Here is a 26,711-nt window from a genome sequence, read left to right as displayed (position 1 = left end):
TTCCAAAACTGAAAATGTATTTGATCTTTTATTGGCAAAAAAGATTATGATAACCTTACTTGTCAAAAGGAGTTTGAAGAAATCATTTTTGCCACTTTATTACCTCATAGTGTATTATACCATTGTGCACATTTTTGTGCACTTCAACGCAATTTGCAGATATTTTATATCATTAAAGGAATAGCATACCTCTTAACTGAAGATTTTGTTTTAGATGAACAAATTTCTTGTATGTATTGTAAAAAACATAGTATATCTCTACCATCAAACACTTTCTGGGAAATAATTGTGGCAATATTATGTAGGTTGATGGATAAAAGTGAATGTGACATTAACATACACAGAAAAAACGCTTTAGTTAGTTATGTACCCTCATGTCCTCCATTTAATTCATAATTAGAAGCCTTTAAAGTTTTGATACACTGTCATTTGCTAATGTGTGTCATTTAATGTGTCCCTGATTGTGAGCGGTGTTTCTTAAGTCTTGGTTGTCATAGTGACTCTTGTTATCACTGGCCAACTAACATTTAGCCTTTCTTTTTCTTTTTTTGCTGCATTAAAATGGAGCAGTAAACCTGACAGGTGAGGAATAGAGAACAAGCCCCTTTAATGCTCAGTAATAGATAACCGGTAGCCTTTGGAAGAGGGGGTGAGGGTGGAGGTTGGATATAAAAGGTATTACCTGGCAAGTGGAAGATGGACAAAGCTTAGTTTATAAAATATTAAAATGATTGATATTAAAATGATTCTGAAGGAAATAAATTAGTTTGTCTATATAAAAATAAATAACAAATTATCCAAATTTAGAAAGTAATGAAACCAGTCTGAACTTTGTTTTAATGAGCCTTTGTATGTGTTAATGTGTCTACAGAACAGAAATGTGAGGTGTCCCATAAAACGTTTGTTTCGTTTTGTTTGTTTTTACTCAAGACCAATTTTTAAGTTTGATCTGAGGTCACCTCCTGATACAGGAACGCTACTGGCATTTTCATATCCTGCAAATATTGGTGGCCGTGCCTTTGTGAAAACTCTTACAGAGTTTCAAATTATTTTCCACGTTTTCCAGACTCAACTAATAATAGCAGAAGCAGCAATAGTAGTAGTAGTAGTAATAATAATAATAATAATAGTTAAGACTAGCTATCTCTGTGATTATTGAACAACTCGTTCAATCTAACCTTCTACCTTTCTAACTTATATCTATCATCTATCTATCTATCTCTCTATCTATATATCAATAGATACAAATTTCTGATAAAACTTAAACTAAGAAAAGGGTCTCAGTGCTCATCTCAACTGCCTTCCTCCCAATGCTGTATTCCAGTAGTTCCCAATGCTTGTTCCCTGGACCAGAAGCAGAAACATCAGCATCACCTGGGAACTTGAGAGAAGTAGAAATTCTTGGACTCCCTACCCCAGACCTAATGAATCAGAAACTCTGGGTGTGGGTGCAACAGTCTGCAGTTTAGTAAGCCCTCCCACGTGATTTGGCTGCATGCTAAAGTTTGAGAACCATGGCTGTATTTTTTTCCCTAAAATCAGTTAAACACTGGTCAGCAAGCTACTTTCATTGAAAGAAAACTTAGCACTTCGGTAGGGTGTTTTTTTGTTTTTAATATCACTTAATCCAGCTAAAAACATGCAAAGTAGGTTTGTTTTTGTTTTGTTTTTTAGTTGAAACACAAAACACTTTAAACCCATTTAATATACTCAGAGATCTACCTTCCCATTTAATACTGTCCACATTTTATAACATTATCACTGCCTTCTGGTTCCATTAAGATGAGAGAGTTGGCTCTCTTTTTTTTCAGAATCACTAATTAAACATTTATTGCATATTCAAAATACTAAAAATGAGTTTATAATTTTCTTAATTAAATGACACTTTATGTATTATGCTTTGGAATTATCTAAGTCATATGTGGGTAACTTTACAAATGCATACATCTAATGTATACATGAAAGGACTAAAAATTTCCTTCAATAACTTTATTCTTTATAAAATATATAAATTAAAAAAAAAACAATTCAACTTCTAAGAATCACAACATTTAACCTAGACATCATCTCCTAACCTTCTTCTTCTCTTTTGTACATGAAGAAATTGATAAGTATTATAGTTGACTTCCCCAAGAAGATACACACCAGTAGTGGCAGAGTGGGGTTGCATTCTTAAAGGCATCAGAATCATAAAGTGTAGGGGCACCTGGGTGGCTCAGTCGTTAAGCGTCTGCCTTCGGCTCAGGTCATGATCCCAGGGTCCTGGGATAGAGTCCCGCATAGGGCTCCCTGCTTGGCGGGAAGCCTGCTTCTCCCTCTCCCACTCCCCCTGCTTGTGTTCCCGCTCTCACTGTCTCTTTGTCAAATAAATAAATAAAATCTTAAAAAAAATCATGAAGTGTTTGAACTGACTTCTTTGAATATTAATAGTAGGGATTTCAGATAAATGTATCTGTCTTCCAAAAGGCTTGGCCCATATGTCTGAATATCTTTGTTCTCAATAAGTAGATTCCCTCCCACTTTATCCCTAGATGAGAGCCAGGTGAGAATAAATGAAAATAAAAAGCCCCTTAGACCACAGAGTAGCATTTTTGTTATACATGATCCACATTCCAAACTACCACACGTTTTTATACTACTAGCAGTTTCCACCATATCTGAAATGTCATGTAACCTTGCATTTCCTTTTCACCCATATAACTCCTACATGTGGCAGATATTTCTCTCTGCAGGAAATACACTTACAATAGGACTTTATAATCTTAATAGAAAAAAATAAAATAGCAAGGCAAAATTCAAATCATTTTGGAGTTACTATTCTTTGCTTTTTTCCTCATTGAAAATGAGAATAATGAGACCTCTGAAAACTTAGGAAAAACGTGTGACTACGTCCATTCACGTTGGCCCTAATTTAAACCATCATATGCCACTTAATACTCTATGGCAGTAAATTCTATTTTTGAAGCTCTTTACCATTATTACCAATGATGACCAAACTCTTCATTCTGCAAACATTTCTTAGAAATCTTTTCTGTTGGAAAACAACCATTTTAGCACATTTATGTTTAAAAATAATGTGACAAAAGTGTGGGCAGCCAGAATTATCCATGTTATGATCACCAGAACTAAACTAAGCAAAACAAAATTGAAACAGCTGGTTTTCTGAGATGGTTAGGATTTTTAGAATCTGAGATTTTGGAGGTCATTTCTTTGAATAGATAAAGTGAGGAAGAAGTTAGTTATTAAATGTCAGGGAACACCCCCTCCCAACTTTATCACAATTATAAACTGCAATTTTAGTCCCAAGCTCTGGGTTTTGAGATTCATCTGGGCAACAAGGTGTGATGTTCACCTTTCCTAGCACCAGAGAAACAGACTAAATTTCTTTAGAGAGTATTCTTTTCTGTCCCTTTATCTCAGCATCACTCAGCCTGGCCTCAGTGAAAAAGAAGATAAGGAGTATGCCCCACAATACCTGCAGGAGTAACCTAGTTTCCTTGCCCAGAAATTTCTCCATCTGGTTCCATAATCCTGCAAAAATGACAGTGGAGACACTTTGAGAAGGGATAAAAATCCAGGTTTGAATCATTAGGTCTGGCACATCAGTAAAGAAATGTATCTGTGCCGACTCGTATGGGGAAAAACAAACACACAAACCTAAGAAGGGCCCCTGGGGTTCCCTGAAGTGAGAATAACCAAGCATATGTTTGTTACACGTGGGACTGACTGACTAGCAGTTGGTGGCATTTCATTAGCCTGTTTAGATTCTGTATCTTTGGTGGTAAAATGAATCTCTGTGAGGGAAATACCCACAGCCTAAAGACAGGGACATTTTCTACTCTGAAACTGGTCACCATATCCTTCTTTCACATACATGGTCTTCCAAGCCACTCTTTCCCTGTCTTCTCCTATCTTTCTTGCCAGCCCTCAGCTCTGATTTTCTTTCTGTTCTCATTTTCCACTCCATACAACTGGAAGGGTCAGTACTTTTGGCACGCCTCAGATTCACTGTTCACTCCGATTGGTAGTATAGCTTGGCAGTACATTCTGTCCTCAGGCTATACCTGACAACTTTAGGTAGAAATGGGAAATCCTGAGACAGGTTAATGCAAGGTTCTGAGAGAGGAAGTTGTCTAACAGGACTCACCCAAGAAAATGTATTCCATCAACGCCGTTTTGCCAAAGGCATTGCACTTGAGCAAATCAAATGTGCTTTCCCTCTGCATCAATCTTCCCTTCATCCCCTGGTTAGTTTTATTTTATCCAGATGAACAGAGATGGAAAGAAAGGCTATTTAACAGGAGCCCTCTGGCTAACCATGGAACGACCTGGGTGGCACTGAATGAGATCCCATTGCCACAGCAACACTAATGAGCTGTGCGACAGTCATATCAGAAAGAGAAGGGAGTGTTCCTCAACACCGCTGTGCCCTTTTCCCCAAAGAAGAGTGTCTTTGTTTTGAACAAGGGTGAGATGCTAGGATTATGACTGCAGCCCGGAGATTGTCGGAATCAATATTCGAATAATAAATACAGAATAAAGCACTGCTTGAAAAGTCCTCCATTTCTTCAGTTTTTGACCTAATTTAACCTTAAAGAATATAGGTAGCACTCTGTGTTTGAGGGGTTTGAAAAAAATGAATAAGAAATCTTATAAAAAAAAAAAAAAGAAAACCCTGACCTTTCTTGCATAGACACTTGTTAATACTACATTATCACACCCTAAACAAAGGTATTTAATAAAAGTTGTAGATAGTAATTAAAACAAAGATGAAATGAATTGTGTGAAGAATTACTTATAACAAGGCACTATTAATGGTTCCTATGCCATGAATAATCATTGGAAAAGTGAGACACAGTAGGTGAAATTACTTTTTCTCTGGTCTTTCTGTGGTTGACTTTCATTAATGAAATATTAATCACAGCTTAACACTACAAACAGCCAACACTATTTTTTTTTTTTTTTAATTTGAAAGAGAAAGGGGATGTTGGTCTTGCATTGTGCTAATTCTCCTTCCGGGTGTTAGGCTAACTTGGAATCTTAGAACAAACTGTATTTGTCTGCCTAATGGGAATATCCAATGCAGGCCTCTTTGTAGCCATCAGTCATATAATCTTGGAAAGAGGAAAAAGGGAGTATGGATTTAGCTCTTCAGCTTGAGGCTCAGTAGTCTCAGAGGTTTTCTCTGTGGTAACCACATTCATGGCTATTGGAACTCTGTTAGCATTGGCTGTTAGCAGTACTCTGTCCTGTTCCTCACAAATTGAACCAGTGGATAAAGGAGGTTTGCTGAACAAGGACTCAAGTTTCTCTCTCCAACACCCCCCTTAAAGCCTAAAGGTAGAGGTAATGAAGAATTTAATTCTAGACAAACTTTGAGATCATTCACTTAAATAAAAGTTTTAGACTTGAGGAAACAGTCTAGGCCAAGAGAGGAAAAGCAACCTGAACAAGGTCACAAAGCTGGTCTGTCAAATGGTTTAAAATAGAAAGTTGGGAGGGAGAGGGGGCTGCGTGACTCTTTGCTTTTTAAGTGTTTTTATTGCTTTTTTATTTTATTCTTATATTTTTCTTTTCTCCCTATAGGAAGAGGGCAGAGTCTGACTCTAGAAAGAGCAGCATACCCAACAGCAAGGAGGTCCCTTCACACCATCCAACAGACCCAGTAGAACTGAGGCGCCTTAATTTTCAAACACCAGGTAAGAGGCAGGACTCAGCTTGTCCATAATACAGAATTTGCTGAAAGTTTTTTGGCCAACTGATATTGTTTTGAGAGATAAATACACCTCTTTATCTAGAACAATTTTGTTTATTGTGATTTTAATTGTAATATTATTGAGATTCACCATACATAAGTCTTGAAAGGAAAGTTCTTTTTGCAAATCTGAGGTGGAGTAGACAAGAGAAAACATATAATTCATCTTCAAATTTTGGAAAAACTATAGTCTTGCAAGAATATCTACCATTTGGGGGGTTTAACACAGTTTATTATTTTTAATGACATCTATCTGGCAAGAATTCAGTTTCTCATAAAGTGAATGAATGGGTGGATGGGTGTTGCATCATTCATTCCATGGGGAAAGAATAGATTTATTTTGTATTTTCCTATTAATTTGCGTCTAAGTTTCACTGAAGAAAGGGGGTGTAAGAGGGAAAGAAACAAAGTGAGGCAAAAATTAGTTTCTTTTAAAAAATTACCTATACTTCATATAACTGGCCAATTTATGTTTCTTGTGGGGAGGCACATAAAGTGATTGAGGTTAAGAAAAATATACTTGTTTCTTAAAGAACATTAAGTGCTTCAACAGAGCAAACATGTCATTCCTGCTAAGGGGCATTTTGTACAGTATTATTAATTCGAGGCTAACTTTATTTTGCTTTCTTTCAAGTAAATTTTATTTATACCAAATGAGTGGAAAATCATAAGTAATAAAGAGATCTAAAAACATAAAACTGAGTGGCACTGTCATAATACCTAAGGATAATTAAGAAAGTAAAGAACTGATCTAAAGTCTGATTAAAATTTGATTATGTTATTGTTCACCAGATTGTTGGCAAATGTGTCAAATGGACTTCCTAACTCACAGCAGGATACACTACAAATTTATTAAACTACGCATTTGCAGTGAATTACTTTGACTTGAATACAACGTATTGTGTTTGGCATATTTTCTCTTTTACATGTAGACGTATCATAGTAACTAGTAACAATTCAGTTGAAAGAAGCATCTGGCATTTTCAAAGTGGCTATACAAATCATCATCATAAATGTGGGTCATTTTTAAAGTTCTATCTCAAAGGAGTTTAGACTTTTTAAAAATCAAGTTTTTTTTAAAAGCAAAGATATACCTCCAACAGCATAAAGGTAGAAGAAAATGTTCATGTAGCCAAAAATCTCCTGTATGTATTTTTTTTTAAAGGCTGATAAATGTGGACTATGCACGTGTGATGATGATTAAACAAACCTATGCAGTCTTCTGGGATTGTTGTAGTCTCGTAGATGCTCCCTGTTGAGTCTTTATCTAGCTATCCCATTAAGGCAACTGGATATGATTTGAGTTTCTGTAGTAAACCTTCTCAGTTCACTTTCTGAAATAGTAGTGTACTACTTCTTTAGGCTATAGGCGACTTCATAATGGACCCAGGAATTCATGCACTTTTCAATTTGGCCAAACCAATGTATAGAGGACCTAAAAGCCACATAGATGATGTGTTATAGGATTTCTTTACAAAAGCAGCACATTGTGGAAATAGAGAATGACTGTTATTTTGCTGCTCTGCCCTGCCACTTCTGGCTTTTATGTGAGGTGTGATCTGTATTGGAAACAACCTTGGTCTTCTAGTAGAGACAGAAGCATAGCATAGGGTGAATGGAAAGTCAAAGATAGCCCCAGAAGAAAAAGAGCAGTAAGAGTGCTCTCCCTCGTCTATTCCAGCACCAACAGAGTATGTTTCCAGGCATAAATAGGAAGCATGAATGGGAACTGTGTAGAAAGGATTATTAGCAGAGTGCTGGCAACTACAAACAAGGAAGGGAATAGAAATGACTTCAACCAAGAGACCTCCATTTATTAAGTACTTCTCACTTTTATGGGCAATTTTGCAAATATGGTCTAATAAAAAAAAAGTTTATAAAGAATCTAATTTTCCCAGTGTATGTGGGAATATGAGATCCATTTATGGAGAGAGCTTGTTAAATTTCACAGAAGTCGATGGAAAGGAGAATGAATGTTGCAGTTGAAGGGACATTGCTTATCTCATCAATAGATTTACAAAAGTGAAATGGGGGCCTAAGTTTATAGGAGGTATCATTTAATGAAGGTTAGACTTATTACATCAAATGGGTAATGAAATAAAGTGGGCAAAATCAATAAAGAGGGAGAAAGGGGTTTAAGAGAGGAAGAATATAGAACAGGAGATATTGTCCTAAGGTCCTAGCACATCTGCTCATTGAGGAAGCACTGTGTTGTGCCTTTTAGCTCAGGTAAACAATCTACTTGAGCTTGATTTATTGAAACAGTCTATTTACCTCCCAAGCTCCCAGGTCTGCTGTCCTGAAAATTTCACCAGTTGACAAAGAATATAGACTCAGCTATTAATGTGAAATTCATAATAATGTGACCATTTGCTTCAGCCAGTACAGATTCTAAGCAATGGCTACAAATCGCCTTAATTACTTGCCAATAGGATAATAGGTAGCGTTGTTAACCAAATAACATTTTTGTACTTTTTCCTCTCCTCTTGTTCACAAATAATCAATGGCTTTCCTGCCTGATGCAATAAAATGATCCCTTTACTAGGTGTTGCACAGCAAATGATATGATGCTCCTTAATTTTTGGATTTTAAACCCTCTCACTGTCTGAAATGTGCTTTTATATACATCATACCTTTGGAAGTAAAATCGTTTATCCACAAACATAAATTTTGACAGTTCTTATTAATGGTATGCATAAGTAGGGAATTAACCACCCACACCTTCACTCCAAACAAATGACTTTCAATGAAATAAAAAACCTGTGATTCATGTATCAGCCCCTAGCCACCTGAACTTGTTCATGAAAGCAAGTTCACTTCCACTTCCAATGGATCTGTTGAGAAAGATAAAATATCAAACAAAGACTTCCATTTGAAATGGAAGGTATTTCAGAAGGTAAAGGAAGCACATCATTTAGTTCACTAATTCTATAAATTATACTTTTGTTTTAAAAAAATATCTTGGGAATGGAAATACTATTTACTTTTTAAGTATTTCTTGTTGAAGAGCCTAGAATATAAGGAGGCAGATGGTTTTCCCTCAATTCTACCCCATACTCCAAAGGTATTGAAAATACATTCCAAAGTCCATATAAATACAGTATCCTGAAAGTTTAAATACTTCAAAGAAATATGCCCTTCACTGCAATACTACAGACACACCTATCGCCGGGTCAGGAAAAGGAAACATCAGATTCCTGTCCACTGTCTCTCCACTAAGGCACCAAGTAAAGGCAGAGAAATCTGTTGTTTTCAGTAGAACCATCTTTGCAAGGTTGTGAGAAAAAGAAAAACATTGCTTTAGCACACTCTCCAAATTTTGGATGACAGTCTAGTCACTGTATTGGTGAAACGCTATATTCAAGCATCTGAACAGGGCGAGGAAGGCTAACACCCTCAGGAGAGCGGGTAGTACTCTGTTTGTAGGTGTTTCCCATGAATATGCTTATTAGCCGGAATACTGTCTGTTAGAGTTGGCAGTATTCAACTCATTTATATTTAGAACCTAAACTACACAATCTATTAAAAAAATAGATAGTTGGCAATAATTAGTCATCATTTATTGTTATACTGGGTCAGTAAGAACTAGTATGAAACATGCAATTCAAATACCATTGTTTGTATCACCCATGACCTGCAAAATTAGAGTCCTAAGTGTATATTATGAAGGTATCATTTAGCTAAAGTTAGACTTATGACTTCAAATGGAAAATTGAATAAAATGAGAAAAGGAAAGAGATGTTGTCAAAGAATTTGATAGACTTATTAACTGCTAATCAAGTTTTACAAGTCTGTAAGCTCTACAGAGGAAGGGGAAATACCCACTTATTAAAAGATGGTTTTAGGGGAGCCTGCGTGGCTCAGTTGGTTAAGCAACTGCCTTCGGCTCAGGTCATGATACCAGAGTCCCGGGATCGAGTCCCGCATTGGGCTCCCTGCCCAGCCGGAAGCCTGCTTCTCCCTCTCCCACCCCCCGCCTGCTTGTGTTCCCTCTCACGCTGTCTCTCTGTCTCTCTCTGTCAATGAAATAAAATAAATAAAATCTTTAAAAAAAGATGGTTTTAAAATAAACCTCTGTTAATCCTCATACATCTTTGTGGACAGCAGTAGCTGGGTGTGCACTAAGATGAGTTGATAGATGAGTTACATGTTAAACCAAAGTGAACTGTGTCTTAGCCTAGGTTGGGAGGAAAGTTCTTTTTGTGTGTAAAAAAATGTTTCCAAGTTCTTATAACCTGTACCTCAAATAATTCTTGTTCTTAATTACAAAAGCAACACACATTTATTGGAGGAATTGTGTAAAGTAGAAAATAATCTTGTTAACAATTGTACATAGGTTGTGGCTACACAGGTGTTCATTATAGTAAATATTTTGTATGTTTGAAAATTTTCATAAATTGGAAAAGGTGAAAAAAGCACATTTAGAAAATAGAAATTACTCTTTATCCCCCCACTTCTTATTTTTCTTCTTTTTGGGGGGAGGCATATTTAAAATATAAGTAAAAGATTCCCTATAACTACTCCAAATTTCCCCCTCAGGAATAGTTACCATATACAGCCCCATGATATGCTTCCAGACTTTTTCACATGTATATACAATTCTTTAATTAATAAAAATGTATAGCAGGTCTATAGACAGACAGGTGATATACATAAAATTTCCTGTTTTAACGTTTAACTACATAAACATAGACCTTTTTCCAAGTTAGTGTATTAGGTTTTATCTCCTTCTTAGCAGCCAGTGGTATTGATGCTATTCTCTTCTACAGATGACACAAAATGTATTGACTCATTATGTATTAATGGAAGCTATTTTCCATCTTTCACTCTTGCAAATAATACTGCAGCAAGCGGTACGGAGAGCACACATCTTTTCACATCTTTGTTGCTACCTTGAAATATTAGACACCTGGAAATGCAAGTACAAGGTCCTAGGGTAGGCACATTTACCATTTTGATAGAGATTGCCAATTACAGATTTTTTTTTGAAATATTGTAAAAAGCCTTTACTTACAGTGTGGCAGCCCCTCTGAGCCCTGGCCTCCAGCATTGGACAGAAGACTAAAATAAATATAATATCATCAAAAGATGATGATATATAAGAAAACCAAAGAAGCTACTGATATGTGTTCATATATCTACTTTTTCCCAAAAAAGCAAATTTAGAACTTCAGCATCTCAGAGAAATAAGCTTTCTTTCTAGTACAAAGGTGTAAGGGAACATGTAACCAATAGCATCATGTAGTAAGCCAGTCAGCACCTTTCTCTGTGCCTGTGAAATTCTTCCTCTCTGCAGCCTTTTGGTTGCCTTGTCAGTTTCCATCAGAAAAGTTTTTTTTTTTTTCTCCTGTGAAATTGTTTCTTCTAGTATTTGTACCTCTTTCTCACATCCCTCTCTCTGCACCCCCCCCAAAAAAAAACCCACAAAAAAAACCTTCAAACAAAAACAACAAAAAACTCCAGGATTTGTGCTTCCACCTTTTAAGAAAATAAATTTAAAAATTGATAATCAGATGTTACAACTTTGTGTTGTTACTTATGACTTATTAACTGCTAATCAAGTTTTACAAGTCTGAAACTTGTAAAACTTGATTAGCAGAACAGAATGAAAGCCTCGTTTTCATTCTGAGGATGACCTTAATATGTTTTGCCCTAAAGCATACATGGATGGTAGGTGATTGATGGGCTGTGAAAAACAGTAACAAACTGGTAAAAAGTTATCATATCAGAAATAGCAGTATCAGCTATCTCACTTACATGAGAACTGTGCCCAAGAGACCCTTCTCTGTTGTTCCATATGTTTAGACATCCTGTCTACAGGAGGTAGAAGTGAGAGTTATAAAGAAGGAAGTGACTCCAGAAGTTACCTGGCTCTGCAGTTTTATTTTACAGATAAAAAATTGAGGTTCTTGATAGCAGGTGATTTGTCCCTATTAGTAGATGGCAAAACCAGAAGAACACTTATCCATATTCTAGTCTAGGATTCCTTCTCTTGTACCATCAGAATCCCACATATTCTCCTCCTCTTTCCATGAAACATCCATTCTGCCATTTTTACTTGTCCTAGAATTGTGATGGAACATGATACATATTGATGTGTCTTAAACAATGATTCTTAAATGCTGTGCTATCTTTGCATATGATATATATATCCTGATTTAGAAGATAAGTCAGTATAGGTTTACTTGGATTTCTGTATAATTAGCTTCCAAAGTAAATATGTTGATCACATCTTTGGTTGATTATTATGGTCTTCTACTGCTGTTATACTAATACTTTTCCCATCTCCAACTGGCTTTACTTTTTGCAGCTTTGAGCAGTAATTCAGTCCCCTACGCCTCCCTGATTGGCTCTGTGTCCTCCCTCTCTAGCCAAACCACCACTCAGTCCATATATGATAATAACTCTCTCCCACGATTCGCTCGAAAAGGTCTAAACATCTTTGTCTCTTTATTTTCTCTGTTAAAGCACTGTAATGGATGTCTACATCAGTCCATTTCCATTTCCAGATAAGCCTAGAGTCTCTTGTGCCTTTGCATTTCCATTCTTGTCATTGGGGGTGCCTCATCTGGATAAGATCACTTTAACTATTAGACCACTGTCACCCACCTATTCCCTCCACAGAATATAAATTAGTTCAATTCTACCACCTTTACGGAAAAGTTCCAGAAATGGGCTCCAACATTTTGGTTCAAATACATAATTATATCTGCAACAAAGAGTTTCTATTTCTAAGCCAACTCATTTTTATGGGATCTTCCATTAAGATTTTAGTTGACTGGAAGCTATAAACACTAAAACACCACTTATTATAACTTGTACTAAAAGGATTGTCTGGAAGAAGCAAAATAGTTTTTTACTTAACTTACCAGAACCATTGATAATTTGACATTTGAGATAATGGAACTTACTAGGTGGCTTTCAATAAATGGCACAATTTCTAAAACGCCCATAAAATAATCATGTCTTGTTGACTTATGGTCACCGTTCCATAGCCTAACACCTTCCAAAGAGTCCCAGGACAGCAGAATGTCAACTTGGCTTCCAGTTTGAGCTCCTCCCCCATTCTTTTTCAGCTCCAGAAGCTTCCCTGGGGGCATGCTAGTTCAAGTTTTTCTAGCCAGCTGGAATTTGTACCCATAAGACATGAGTGAGCGATGCTCTCTCATGGTACTCTTAAAAATTTAATCACAAAGAAATGAAATGTAAATCACATGAAAAGTGAAAAAACATTGGAAAGACACAGGAATCACCAACATTAGTGGTGGATTATTTTTAACAGAATCTGTGAAACATATCACTTCAGCTGGCAGACTGAACTAAGATGTGCTGTCCCTGTCACTGCTTTCTTTCTTTTTCCATCCCCTTTCCCTCCTTGTCCGTTCACCATCTGCTCACTCTCCTGCATTCATTTCCCATTTGTGGACAAAGATGTTTACACCTGAAGTAGATTGTAGGTTTGCTGGGGTTGAAAAATGGGGACCTGGGGCAAATACCACAAAACTGTTAGTGTGGCCATTTATAAATGTCCAGGTGAAGGCCACAACCCCAACCTCTACAATCTGCTACTAGTGGAAACATTTTTGAAACTCAGTTTGGTGTCTGATTTTGTCATCAGTGATTATCGTCTATGAACTGTGGTGCATGTCATTCTTTGTGTCCATGTTTGCATGTGAATGTCAGTCACCTCCAGGTTTGTGAAATATTAAAGCGATCTTAATCAAGTCACAATGTCTAGTGAATCCTGTAAAAACGTGCAACATTTTTATCAGTCTTTTAAAAAAAGTATATCAGACTATCCATTTCATTTTTTTAACAAATTCGTTCTATTTTATTTTATTTACATCATCATTTCCTTTGCAGGTTCAGATGATTCCGGTTACCCTGGTAACCTTCATTCTTCAAGTTAGTTTCCCTTGATTATGCATAAGTCACTTTCTGTTTCCTATCAAGCTACTACTCTTTCCCTTTTAGGTCTTTCTCAGTGTCTGTTTTCTTAGTTCACTTTACACCATTTAATTCCACACAATTTCCATTTCACACAGTGCAGGAGAAGGAGTTTGAAATGACATAACAGTCATTACTCAAAGCAGAAGTTGACATCAAGCCTGACTGTCAGTTTTCTCCGCTCTAACCATATTGATTCATAGCACAATAACGCTTTCTTTTACACTAGGAGTGTTAGTTTGGGGATTATGCTTGGTGACTTTTCATTTGGCTACAAAATTCATCCTTCCAGAGCATGTCCTGCTTTGAGTAACCAAACTATCTGCCTGCTTCCTCACATTAAACATCTTTACTACTCACATATTTTCAGGCCATTTCTAACTATAGTATTCTCTATATTTTGGAATAGTCACCATTGTTTTGCATTTGTTTTCAAATGTGTTTCTTCTTTACTTTTAATAGGTATGGCTAGCCATCCTCCAATTCCTATCTTGGAACTTGCAGATCACATTGAAAGGTTGAAAGCAAATGACAACTTGAAGTTTTCCCAGGAATATGAGGTATTTCAGTGCATTTATACTTGCAAGTAATTTCAAGAGTTGTCCCCCTCTTCTGTTCTTAAAAACTAACTTCACTGGTGTTTTTTCTTTAAAACATGACTGTGAATCAGATATAGAATTTGGTAGTAAATAGGCAACTTAAAAGTGTCTGTAAAATCAATATAGTAGTTGCAGTTTTAAGATGTGTTGAATATCTGATATTCAATGTTACTTAATGAGGTTGATTTTTCTTTTCTGGTTTTTAGTTCATAGAATATATTGAATTGATAAACTTCCTTGTATACCAGATGGGTGCTAAATACACTAATTCGTGGCCAGAAGCTTCCCTGAAAAAGAGAGTTGACAGGGAATAAGTCGATTTCTTTGTATACTTAGTTTTCCTTGACCCTAAAACCCTTTAATAATGTACACAACGTATATGAGCATGATTTTAGCTTTCAGTCTTAAAATAATGCCAGAATTAATATTAAGATAGTAATATGTTCCTGAAAAGTTGCCTATTTTTGAAGCAATGGTGAACTGAATAGTATCTTAAAATTCCAGAATCCTTATAAGTTCTGTGTGAATTCTTGATGAAAGTGAATGAAAAGTCTTTGTGTATTTGTGTGTATTTGGACATTGTGGTATTTATCAAGTAGAAAGTTTTAAAATTGGATATTTCTGATATTCCCCAGCAATAGGGACTCATTCTAAAACCAACTCTTGAATTGATAACTAAACCATCATTATTCTTTTAGGTCAAATTTGACTTAGCATAAGATTAAAAGGTAAAACTAGAGTCTTGTTGTGCCAAACAACAAAAGATTGTTGGGTACTGATCAGTCCAAATACTTCCATAAAGAGTTTCTATTGATTTACTTAATGGGAAAGTCTTAAAACACATCCCTGTTACCCTTTTGGTTTCTGTTGTATCAACTTTTTTTTTTCTTAAGTTTTTATTTAAATTCTGGTTAGTTAACATACAACGTATTATTAGTTTCAGGTGTAGAATTTAGTGATTCATCACTTACATACAACACGTAATGCTCCTCACAACCAAGTGCCTGTTGTATCAACTTGAAATGAGGCCATTGGATTAGATGGTCTCTCAGTTCCCTACCAGTTCTAACATGCTTAAAGGATTCTTTTTTTTTAAGATCATTTATTTATTTCAGAGAGAGAGAGATTGCACGTGAGCGAGGACGTGCACAAATAGGGGAAGGGACAGAGGGAGAGAATCTTCAAGTAGACTCCCTGCTGAGCGTAGAGCCCATTGCAGGACTCCATCTGAGGATCCACGAGATCATGGCCTGAGCCAAAACCAAGAGTCAGATGCGTAATCGACTGAGGCATCAGGCGCCCTCAGTTCTAACATTCTACCCTTTCAGTGAGAATCTCTAAGAGGATCCCCAACCTCAAGTGGCTCTATGGGTTTCAAGTATGTGAAGAAGGTCCATGTAAGAAAATCTGGAGTAGTGGGGCCTGTGGCTATCTGGATATTTGCATAGACTTTCTGAAGTCTTCAAATTGTCACTTTTTCATTATTTTAAATTAGTGTGCGAAGCAAAACATATCTGTAGCCCGATGGACCTCCACCCTTAAGATCCAGGTAGGCTTTGGGCGCCTGGGTGGCTCAGTTGGTTAAGCGACTGCCTTCGGCTCAGGTCATGATCCTGGAGTCCCTGGATCGAGTCCCGCATCGGGCTCCCTGCTCAGCAGGGAGTCTGCTTCTCCCTCTGACCCTCCCCCCCCCATGTGCTCTCTCTCTCTCTCAAATAAATAAAATCTTAAAAAAAAAAAAAAAGATCCAGGTAGCCTTTTTTATTCAATTTGAATATCCAGCATCTTTGTCAAATATTCAGTAAGACACAAAGGGACTTTATTTTTCTGATTGGCTAAACTATATATATTTTTTTATTCTCTTCCCAGCATTCAGAGGAACACTTTTAATTTTAGGAAACTCACATTGGATTGTGAATTGTGGTATTTTCTCAAATGGTCTGCTTCTTATTCCTTCCCTGTTCTACTTGGCCATAATGGCTATTTTTAAATTATGTAGTATTTTTTAAAACAGTTTCTGTAGGTTCTAGTTTGGGGCTTGAGGCTGCAAATTGAGTTTTTTAAAAAAAGAAAACAAGGCAGATGATATGTGCTACCTGGAGCAACATAAAAAACTCTTAGAAATCTTTTACCTTTCCAACCTGCTCTTTACTGTTATCATGATTCTTCTTATTCTCTTGTTATGTGATATATTTTCTTCATGGCCCCACTTTAATACTTGATTTTGAATGATATAATGGGTCACAAAAAATTAAAAATTGATAGCTCAACCTAAAAGTCAGTAATTCACTCACTACCATTGACAATATTTGCATCACTCAAGAAATCTGTTATATACGTTGACTACAATAACCAGCCTCCTTTTAAAATGGAATTTCTCTAGAAATACTACATGTAAAGATACTGTAATGATACTCATTTAGCCTTTAAATCAGAAGTGTTCCTTAAAAGTAGTTATGAACTGCATGCTGCCAATGTTCCCATTAAAAACTCCCCCAGTAGCCATTGACATGATAGCCCACACTGACTTTTCACCATTTATCATGACGATGGTCTGTGATTAAAGCTCCCTGGGCATGAATTGACTCTACTGTGCCTTAACAGCCATGAAGGAGATATTTAAGTGTTTTATTCATCTGTGATAATAAGATAAAGACCTCTATATAATATTTTGGGCCACAGACCAACACTTTGAAAAAAAAATTGTATTTTACTTGTTATCTTCCATATAAATTTGAATAGATTTTTTTTACTAGTTTTTAGTGAAGAAAATGGAAGACAAGGCACATTATCTTCAAACATCTAATTATTTTGGCATAATCACTGTGAATTAATGATCACTCAGACCTCTCAACAGGCATGAAACTAAATTTGATACTCTAACTCTAAGACGGAAACAGAGGTTAAAGACATGGAGGCTGCTTACACTGATTCTGAGGTCAGAATAGGAGGAAGCAGACTTAGATTTGCCCAGCATTATTAAATCATGTGAGAACTTCCTTTATTGTAAAGGAAACTGGGCTCAGACATTGGATTTAATGACAGCTGGAAGAAGAACCTGAGAAATTAGTAGCAAGAGCACTCCATCTTGAAAATATTTATAAATAGCTCTGGTTTCATTTTCTGATATGAGACTGTAAAGTTTTACTAGAATTTAAGGAGCCAGGATTTGAGGATGACATCTAGAATGCAGGGAATAAAGTTCTCCTGACATTTGGTATCTGTCAAAGCCATCGCATGAGCTGGTGAATCTTTGAACAGATTCAGAATAGTATGTATAGGTCTTACCAAACAAATTAGCTAATGACTGTGAATCTTTTGGAAGCCTAATTAAAATTTAGATTTCTGGTCCCAACACCAAAAATGCTGATGCAGTAGGTCAGCCATGACAACCAGGAATACCTGTTTTATTTATTTTTTCCAGTTTCATTGATATGTAATTGACATATAACTTTATACTAGTTTGGGGTATACAACGTAATTATTTGATATATGTGTATATATTACAAAATGGTTACTGCAATTAGTTTAGTTAACATCTATCACCTTACATAATTACAAATTTTTCTTATAGGAACTTTTAAGATCTACCTTCTTAGCAACTTTCAAATATAAAATATTGTTAACTATTTCCATCATGTTGCAAGTTATGTCCCCAGGACTTATTTATCTTATAACTGGAAGTTTTTACCTTTTAACTACCTTTACGCTTTTTCCCCTATCCCCTACTCCACCCCAACCTCTGGCAGCCACCAATCTGTTCTCTATTTCTGTGAGTTTGTTTTTTTAAGATTCCACATATAAGTGAGATCATACAGCACTTATCTTTCTCTGTCTGGCTTATTTCATTTAGTATATTGCCTTCAAGATCCATCCATGTTGTCACAAATGTGACATCAATGGACACTTAAGTTGTTACCATGTCTTGGCTATTGTAAGTAATGCCACAATGGATATGGGGATGCAGATATCTCTTATTCAATTTACATTCCCACCAACAGTGCACAAGAGTTCTCTTTTCTCCACATTCTTGGCAATATTTATTTCTTGTCTTTTTAATGTCATTCTAAGAGGTGTGAGGTGATACCTCATTGTACTTTGATTTGCATTTCCCTGATAATTAGTGATGTTGAGCATCTTTCATGTACCTGTTGGCCATGTGTATGTCTTCTATGGAAAAATGTTCATTCAGATCCTCTGCCTATTTTTTAATTGGCTTGGATTTTTTTAAATTTTGTTTTTGTTTTTGTTTTTCTATTGGGTTGTATGAGTTTTTTGTACATTTTGAGTAGTGACTCATTAGATATAAAATTTGCAGGTATTTTCTCCCAGGTAATGTCCATTTTAAAAGAGCAGTCCAGGTGACTTTGATGCAGGTGCTCTGAAGACTTTAATTTAAGAAACATCATTGGTTTAGGGTAATATATTACAGAGCATCATCCTCCAGTCTTCATTTTATCATCCTCTGAGATGGCAAATAAACCAAAGCATAAGATTCATTTGACATGTATCACAGTCAGCATTATCATCATCAATACCAGATACATAAATCCTATTTATATTAGACTGATTGTAAGTAACTACAGCTCCTACAGTTTGTTTAAGGGGGAAAAGGGAGGAGTTCGCTTTATTCACTATAAATTATTTATTATAAATTTATTTACTATAAATATATATCATAAATCCAAAGGCTAACAATATAGGTGCGCTTCAAGAACTGTTGTTTGGATTTCCTGACATCCTCTTTGGAATTTTCATCTTTGTGTTTTTATCTGGACTGACCTCATTCTTACCCTTGTATAGGCCTACTTCTTTTGTTTCTTCCACCCACATATAGAAAATGTGGCCTTTGATCATGTTTCTATTAACAGAACATTCCCCTGAAGAAAGAGACCAAATTTTTCTTTTCATTCAGATTCCAAATGCCAGAGAACAAACTGAACTCCGGTTGACTCATTTTGTTATGGAGACACACATGAGCACATGGCTGCTAACAGTCCGCCCATATAGATCCTGCTCCTTCCTTGGGTTGGAAAGAGGGAAGTCACTATGGAAAGAGGCTAGTGAGCTAGGAGGAAGAACCAACAATTATCTACCAAAACACTACAGAAAAGCACTACGTTAAGTTCTGGCAGGAATAGAAATTATAAGAAACCTTTACTTCTAGGAAGTCTAGCAGGCAAAATCAAATATATACATGCACAAATAGTAAAAAGAACACCAAGTTGCTAATCCCAAATACTAATGGAATGCTGTTGGGATTTAGTAAGGGTCAGAGTGAGATGAGGAACTGGGAACGGTATTGAAGAAAAGGTGGTACTGGTAGTGGAACTAGGAAGAAAAGGAGCGAGGAGCATTTTGTGGAGGGAAGGATCGAAGGCACATTCAAGGATGCTCTGTACTTTTATGTTCCAAGTGTGGACTACAGAACAGCAACATTAGCATCACTGGGAGCTTGTAGAAATGCAGAATTTTAGGCACTATCCCAAACCTACTGAATCAGAATCTGCATTTTAACAAGACACCCTGGTGTTATGATTGTATAATAAAGTATATGTAGAGTCAGGGGAAGCACTAAGGACACTTGCTATGATGGAGCAAATTGTTTCTTGTGTAGAGTTGAGTGAAATGAAGTCAGGCAAGCAAAGAGGGCCAAGAATTATAATGAGCTTTCATTGTCAGATTCACCATTGGCAAGAATGGGGTGGATTAATGGTGGAAAAAATATGAATATGGGCTTTGGACTCAGACAAATATGTATTCTGATTTGAACACTTGTTATGGCTGTGGCCTTGCACAATAATATAACAGTTGCTCATCTGTAAAATGTGTTGCTATGAGAATTAGGGAATATGTGTGTATATGAGTATGAATGTCAGGACACACATGCAGTGTGTATGTGTAAAAGAAGGGGCTCAATAATGGCAGCTGAAAAGTTGTACTATTTTTACATAACCAGTGAAAGATTTTATGCATTTATTAATAAATTAATAGTGTTAAGTATACTCTCATTGAACAGACATGTCAACGGAAAATTATAATAAAATATAATCAGTCCTATGCCAAAAGTGTTCCACAGTATGATGAGAATACAGAGCACATTTGCATGGTGGTTTCTTCGAAAATTAATCTGTCATCGATGTATATAATGGGAAAAAAGGAGAAACTGAAATAGGAGGAACAACTAGGGGAGGGTAAATCAATTCTTACATGTTCAAATGCCTTAGGCATGCAAATAGCATTGTGAGAAGTGAAGATGCTCTCACCTCTGCACAATGGTTCTGCTGTCTTTTGTATTGTGAGGAGTGAATGGCATGGAAGCAGCCTGCTCTCTTAGTTATATAGGTAAGTCCCTTCTTTTCTATAAAAAGTTGGTTCACTGTTGACTGGTTATATTCGCTCCACCCGCACTGGTCAAGAACCCAACACAGAGGCATCCTGGTGGTCACTAGCAAGAAAAGCTACAAAGTCAAAGAAGATGTGAAACCATCACCCGATTTGGTCTTCAAGTTGCAATTCCCCAAAGAAATAATGCCCAATATCTATACTGTACTTCAGGTACATTATAGATTTTATACCTGAGTTGAGATAATAAGCTCCTTTTAGGGGCACCTGGGTGGCTCACATTTAAGCGTCTGCTTTCAGCTCAGGTTATGATCTTGGGGTCCTGAGATCGAGCCCTGCATCAGACTCCCTGCTCAGCAGGTCATCTGCTTTTCCCTCTTCCTCTGCTGCTCCCCCTGCTTGTGCTCTCTCATTCATGAACTCGCTCTCTCTTAAATAAATAAATAAAATCTTTTAAAAAATCAAATAAAAAAATAGCACCCTTTTAAATATTAGTCACAATTGCATACTTTCTTCCAAGTTCCTAACAGCCCACTTACAAATAGACATAAATATTTATCCAACATCTAGTTTCAAATTAATTATCACATCTCTTTTAGTAGTGTTATCTTAAACACATACATTAAAACTAGTCTGAAGAGCAGTCTTTCTGTTGGATCGAAGCAGAGTGAGAAACTGTGATTCTCAGAAGGCCTACCTTTGACCTATTTTGTTCTCACCACAAAACCCGGTCCCAACGTTGTTGCTGCCATCTGTGGATGTGTATTATCTTTTATCTCAGCGCTCAAGTGTTCTCCACCAGTTAGCATCCAGATGGGCTGAGATTTTCTTCCTGTGCTCATGGCAACACTCTCATATCTCCTGTCTGTACAGATGATAATGAACTTCTTATCTGAAACATTCCAGATATCGGTGTCCTGTCCTTCTGTTTTAATAACAGCAAGTTTGTGGCACCTTTGTCTAGAAGGCTAAACTCTTCACAAGACTCTAATGAGACAGGTAACAGAAAAAGATACGTTATTTCCTTCATGAATAATGAAATATATCAAGACAGTGCCAAGACATATATAGAGACATGTTAAGAAATGTTGCTTACATCATCTTTTTAAGTACTGAGAGCTGAAATGGACCCCAGAGAGTATTTGGTTGAACCTTTCCATCTCAGAGGTAAAGAACAAGAGTTGAGAAAGGAGTGACTTGCTCAAGTTCACACATGTGCTTAGAACATGTCTGAGCCAGGCCACAAATTTCCTTCTTATTGTTAAAAGGACACTGTACCTTAACCGACCTGCTCCAAAGACCTAAATATTTTACTGTTTGTTTCTTACTCTGACCTGATTTACAGGGTCCAGAAACCTAAGTCTTCAATTAGATCAATATTTATACTAAAAATTTCTATGAAAATGTCATGGTTACCAATTTATACTTCATGCCTATCCCTGAGAAAGCCCAGTGGTTTTCCTGACATGCTTCCTATGACATTTCTTTTCCCCATAGACCATTTCTTCATTCCCAATGGTATCCTATTTCTTTATAAAAGGACAAAGTTGTCATCAAAACAGTAACCACAAAAAAGAATATTTCTATTTTCCCTAGGAATAGGCTCTTGGTATATTTGACCATGTGTGCCAGAGTGAGGCCTAAATGTAGGCCTAAAGCCTTCATTACTAAATGTTTCATAAACCTCCAAGCATTCATATGCAAAACCACTTGTCATTTCTGCTTTCAATTAGTTTATAATTTATGCATAAACTCATGAGGATGGACATGCATTAGAGAATTACACAGATACAAGTAAGAAACCAGACACACACACACACACACACACACAATTTTTTCCCCATCTTTGAATGCACTGCAACTTTCTGAAGTAAGAAAGTAGTAGATGACAAAGATCTGTTTTCATTTCTTATGCAAAGTTGAAGAGTAGATAGACCAAGGAAAAGCTTTCATTTTTAAATATTACTGACACCAGAGCCACATGAGATATTTTTTCTTTTTTAATTTTGAGCAAATTATAGTAGTTTGTGTAATGGAATGAGAAAAAAATGACTTCATAAAATAAAAAGTAGTAATAACAACCTTTTTTATTTTGGGCCCAATGAACCAACTTCCTTCATGGGAATGAAAGGCTAAGTTTATTATTACAAAGTGGAATCTCCTGGTACTCTAGGATTGGGGGCTTGGGGGAGAAAGTCATTACCCACTTCCTTAAGTACGTGCTTCAGATTGGGTCCAAACCCCTCAACTGCCATTCAGGGCCCTCTGCTCTGTGAGCTAACAACGTGAATAGTGTACAGTCACTGGAGTCAGGCTGTCTAAGGTTGGCCCGGATCAAGCTGTGTGACCTTATGTGAATAATTGAACTTCTCTATTTTACTTTTTTCATCTCTGCAAAGGAAGTAATCATCGTACTTACCTCCTCTGTAATAAAAAATAAATTGATACATATGAAATGCTTAGCAGAGTCCCTGATACAAGTGCTTAGTAGCCTTAGTAGCTCTTTCATCAAATACATACCATCACTTTTAAGATGCACAACAGTTTCAGAGAAGTTAAAATATGAAAAAAAAAGTCTGTATTAGACTAAACGGATCCCTGGCTTCTTCCCATCCCTATCATCGGTCAAATCCATAGGACTTGGTTGAATTCAGTAAAATAAACAATACTAAAAGAAGGAAAAAAAAGAAAACTTGCTAATTTAATGCACTGTAATTAGCACGTACTATGTTGCCTTTTCTTTTATTCTGATTATTCCCCGTGTTAGAATATAAGCTTCTCCTGGTCAGGTGTTTACGCCTTCTCAGTGTACTGTTGGCCACACGGTAGCAAGCCCACTGCTGGGCATGCAGCCGATGACTAACCAAAGTATGTGTCTGGATCGGTTTCTCACTAAATCTACAGCTCACAGAAGCTCTTTGTTGCGATCACAATTGCTAGTACCAACAACAAGAGCAAACAGAACAAAGAATGTCTTTCTGTAAAAAGAGCTGCTTTTCTCAGTTGACATCCCCACCTGATATATCAGCAGTGAAGCCTTATTCTCAGAAATTTTCTCTCAGAAAATAGAGTGTTATTATCTTTAGACAGTACAGAAGTGAATACATTTTAATACAGATGCCTCAGATTTAACGCAAAACTACCTACTGATTAAACTCCCGGTACAGTTTTTATAGTAAAGATGGGCCTGCCAGTTGGGAATCTGAGAAGGTGGGGTTTTTGACTGTTTGTTTTGCTTTGTTTTGTTTTTTTGTTTTTGTTTTTATTTTTATTTTTTGGTTCATAGCTAGGAACCAGCCTCACCAAGTAAGACATAAAAGTGCAGAGTCCCTTTCTAGCTGGCTGCCATTCTGCATCTTGTAAACAAACCTAGTAGGACACAATGAAACTGCAGCTCACCTTAGAAGAAACACATCCCAAACCAGGGTGTGTCTGTGTGTTTATAATCGTTTATTCTTTTTGAACTTCTGTACTTATTAGAACTCAAATTGCAACCAAACCAAATTTTCAAGTTTCAAAGTTTATTTTTATTTGAACATTTAAAATATCCTTGTGCCCACTTTTTTAAAAATCTCAAACATTTTCCTTACCAATGTTAAATTCCCTATCTTTTATACTTGAACCTTTTATTTTATTTATTTTTTTTCATTCTGGGAGTCATACTCATCTTGAGGGAATGTCCCTATAACTCCAGTTTTGTTTCCAATCCCTATTCTCACACAAGTTCACCATCACTAATTGGCCCTTGACCATCACTGGACATTGTCCAAATCGTCTTTCCACCTACTCCCATGTGGAGCTCAAAGCTCTCATGAAACAATTAATCCTGAAGTACTTCTAGTTCCAAAACAAGCTTTCAACTTCAAAGAGACTGTAGCAAGAACTAAAAAAGAGGCTATTTTTTTTTTGTTTTATTTTGATTTTAAAATGGAGTTGGAGTTTTAGGGCCAGAGTGATATATGCATGTAGAGGGAAACAGTATCAGATGCTGGGAGAGCACTGGAAGTCAAGGAAAACAAGGCTCATATTTGGACTCTGCCAATTAGTTGCTGGGTTGCTTGACCCTGAACCAGTGACTTCACCTCTTGTGGCCTTGGTTCTCGCTTACTTAAGATGAGAGTATTAGCATCCACTCCTGAGGTTGTGACAACGATGACTATCTGTCAGGCGCCTGGCTTCTTTGCCTTTCTGTACGAAGCAGGCACGTAGAATAGGAGTGGCCCTCAGTACTGTGAACTTTAAACTCACGACCTACCTGTCGGTCATTCAATAACACTGCATTTTTTTTCACAAGTTGTTTTATTTGTATAACAGTCCCTTCTTCTTTTTCCAAAAATAGGCTCTATGAAAGCAATTAGGAGAAGGTGAGCAGTGATAAAGATGGAAGGTGGTTATGATGCCTGTATATTCTTTTCATATTTTGTATGAAATAGAATTTCTGGAAATTAAATCCGCATGAAGTACCCAGAAAAGCTCATTTTCACTGAGGAGTAGAACCTGCCTCGTGTCTCTGCTGTGAATCTGAATGCCTCTAGACAAGCTGTTTAACTCTCCCGATCTCAGTTTCCTTATTTATAAGAGAAGCAGTTGGAATGCTTTCATCTGTTTGATAAACATTTATTGGAAAGTAAGGAAAAAAAGTCAAGAAATAAGTTCTTCCCTAGATAAGTCCATAGTCTCCTAGGAAAAACAGAAGAAAGAACCATTAATTATAGGACATAATGGGTGATGGTGGGAAGGGAAAGTTTAAGAAGGGATAGTACTGAAGAGAGGTTTCCCAGAGAGCATGCAAGTTGGACTTATTGAAGTTTGCTAGGATCGCAAGATCCCAGGCTGGGGGAGATGCACACACAAAGCCATGGAGATGAGAAGGGTCATGGCTTATTCAGGGGACCCCAGTGTGTTCTGTGCCTGTCACTGCAACATCGGGGTCATGCTGCTCAGTGGTGAGGCAGGAAAGGTGATTACACTCTTGAAAAGTTGTAACACTAAGGAGTCTGTATTAGGTGATCTTAAAAGGATTCTCAAGTCATGGAGATGATTTCCTGCCTCTACTCCTAAAGCTGTAAGTACCCCCAGAGATCAGATGAATGCATCTATTTCCATGGCACTTGTGAGCACAGCTTTGGGGAGGATTTGAACAATGCTGCAGAAAGGGAGTGGGACAAGGAGAGCCTATTGCTGCCCAACATAGTAAGAATTTATTTATTTTTTATTTATTTATTTATTTATTTATTTATTTATTTATTTATTTATTTTTTATTTTTAGATGTCAAAAATGTAGTGGTGGTATTATTTGCCATGATTTTTCTACTGTGGCTAAACTGTTGGTCATTCTACATAAAAAATAATTGTTGGGCATGCCACCATGTTGGGGAGTACAGAGAGGATAAGAGAAAGATGTAAGCATTAATACATTACATGAACTTGTGGATTTAGCAATGCCTTGGGAAACATTAGTCTTTTAGTCATCACAGACACAGCATTGGGTGTATTTGCCTTTAACTAAAAAGTTCAGGCATGCAGCATAATCAGAACTGTGTTATTTCTCACTTGCTGAGTATGTGTCCTTAATAGTGGGCATTCATCTGTCATCCAAACTCCAGCCAGAGGCTCATGGAGATTTTTGATTTAATTAATTCTAATTCCCTTCATCCACTCCCCCTCATCCCTTTCTTCCTCCCCCTTTATCCCCTCCCCCCTCATCTCCTCCCCTCCTCAGCCCCTCCCCACCACCCCTCTGTCTCCCTTATTCCCTTCCCTCTCTCTCTCTCCCCCACCTACCCACTTTCCCCTTCCTCACCCCTCCCCTCTACTCCTATCTGCAAAATATTCCTTCATACATTCTTCTTTGGTATTAAACTACATAACATTTTTAATATTATGGCGATAATATTACCTAGCTTTTCTGTAGGGCTTCACAGTCTAGAAAGAGCTTTGCAGAGATAATAATGATAGCAAATGTGTATAGCACTTACCATGGGCCAGGCATTCTTCACAACATGTTACATATATTAACTCATTCAGTCCTGCCAAGTAAGTACTATTAGTATCCCTGTGTTACA

General features: G+C 36.8%; 1 protein-coding gene across 2 annotated transcripts in view; it reads left to right on the top strand.

The window, feature by feature from the left end:
• PTPRD (protein tyrosine phosphatase receptor type D) overlaps positions 1-26,711 on the top strand; it is a 2,419,801-nt gene that overhangs the window by 2,280,260 nt on the left and 112,830 nt on the right. For both annotated transcript variants that reach the window (XM_064580091.1, XM_064580092.1), the window contains 3 exons: positions 5,587-5,699; positions 13,619-13,660; positions 14,165-14,262. In XM_064580091.1, coding sequence (XP_064436161.1) covers positions 5,587-5,699; positions 13,619-13,660; positions 14,165-14,262 — 253 coding nt within the window. The remainder of the gene's footprint in view (positions 1-5,586; positions 5,700-13,618; positions 13,661-14,164; positions 14,263-26,711) is intronic.

This window comes from Mirounga angustirostris, unplaced genomic scaffold (assembly GCF_029215605.1).
Source record: "Mirounga angustirostris isolate CCGP_5_RB_7025 unplaced genomic scaffold, mMirAng1.0.hap1 SCAF_15, whole genome shotgun sequence".
In the NCBI taxonomy this organism is placed as follows: domain Eukaryota; kingdom Metazoa; phylum Chordata; class Mammalia; order Carnivora; family Phocidae; genus Mirounga; species Mirounga angustirostris.
Note: the sequence above shows the minus strand (reverse complement) of the source record. Positions and strands in the feature narration are given on the sequence as shown.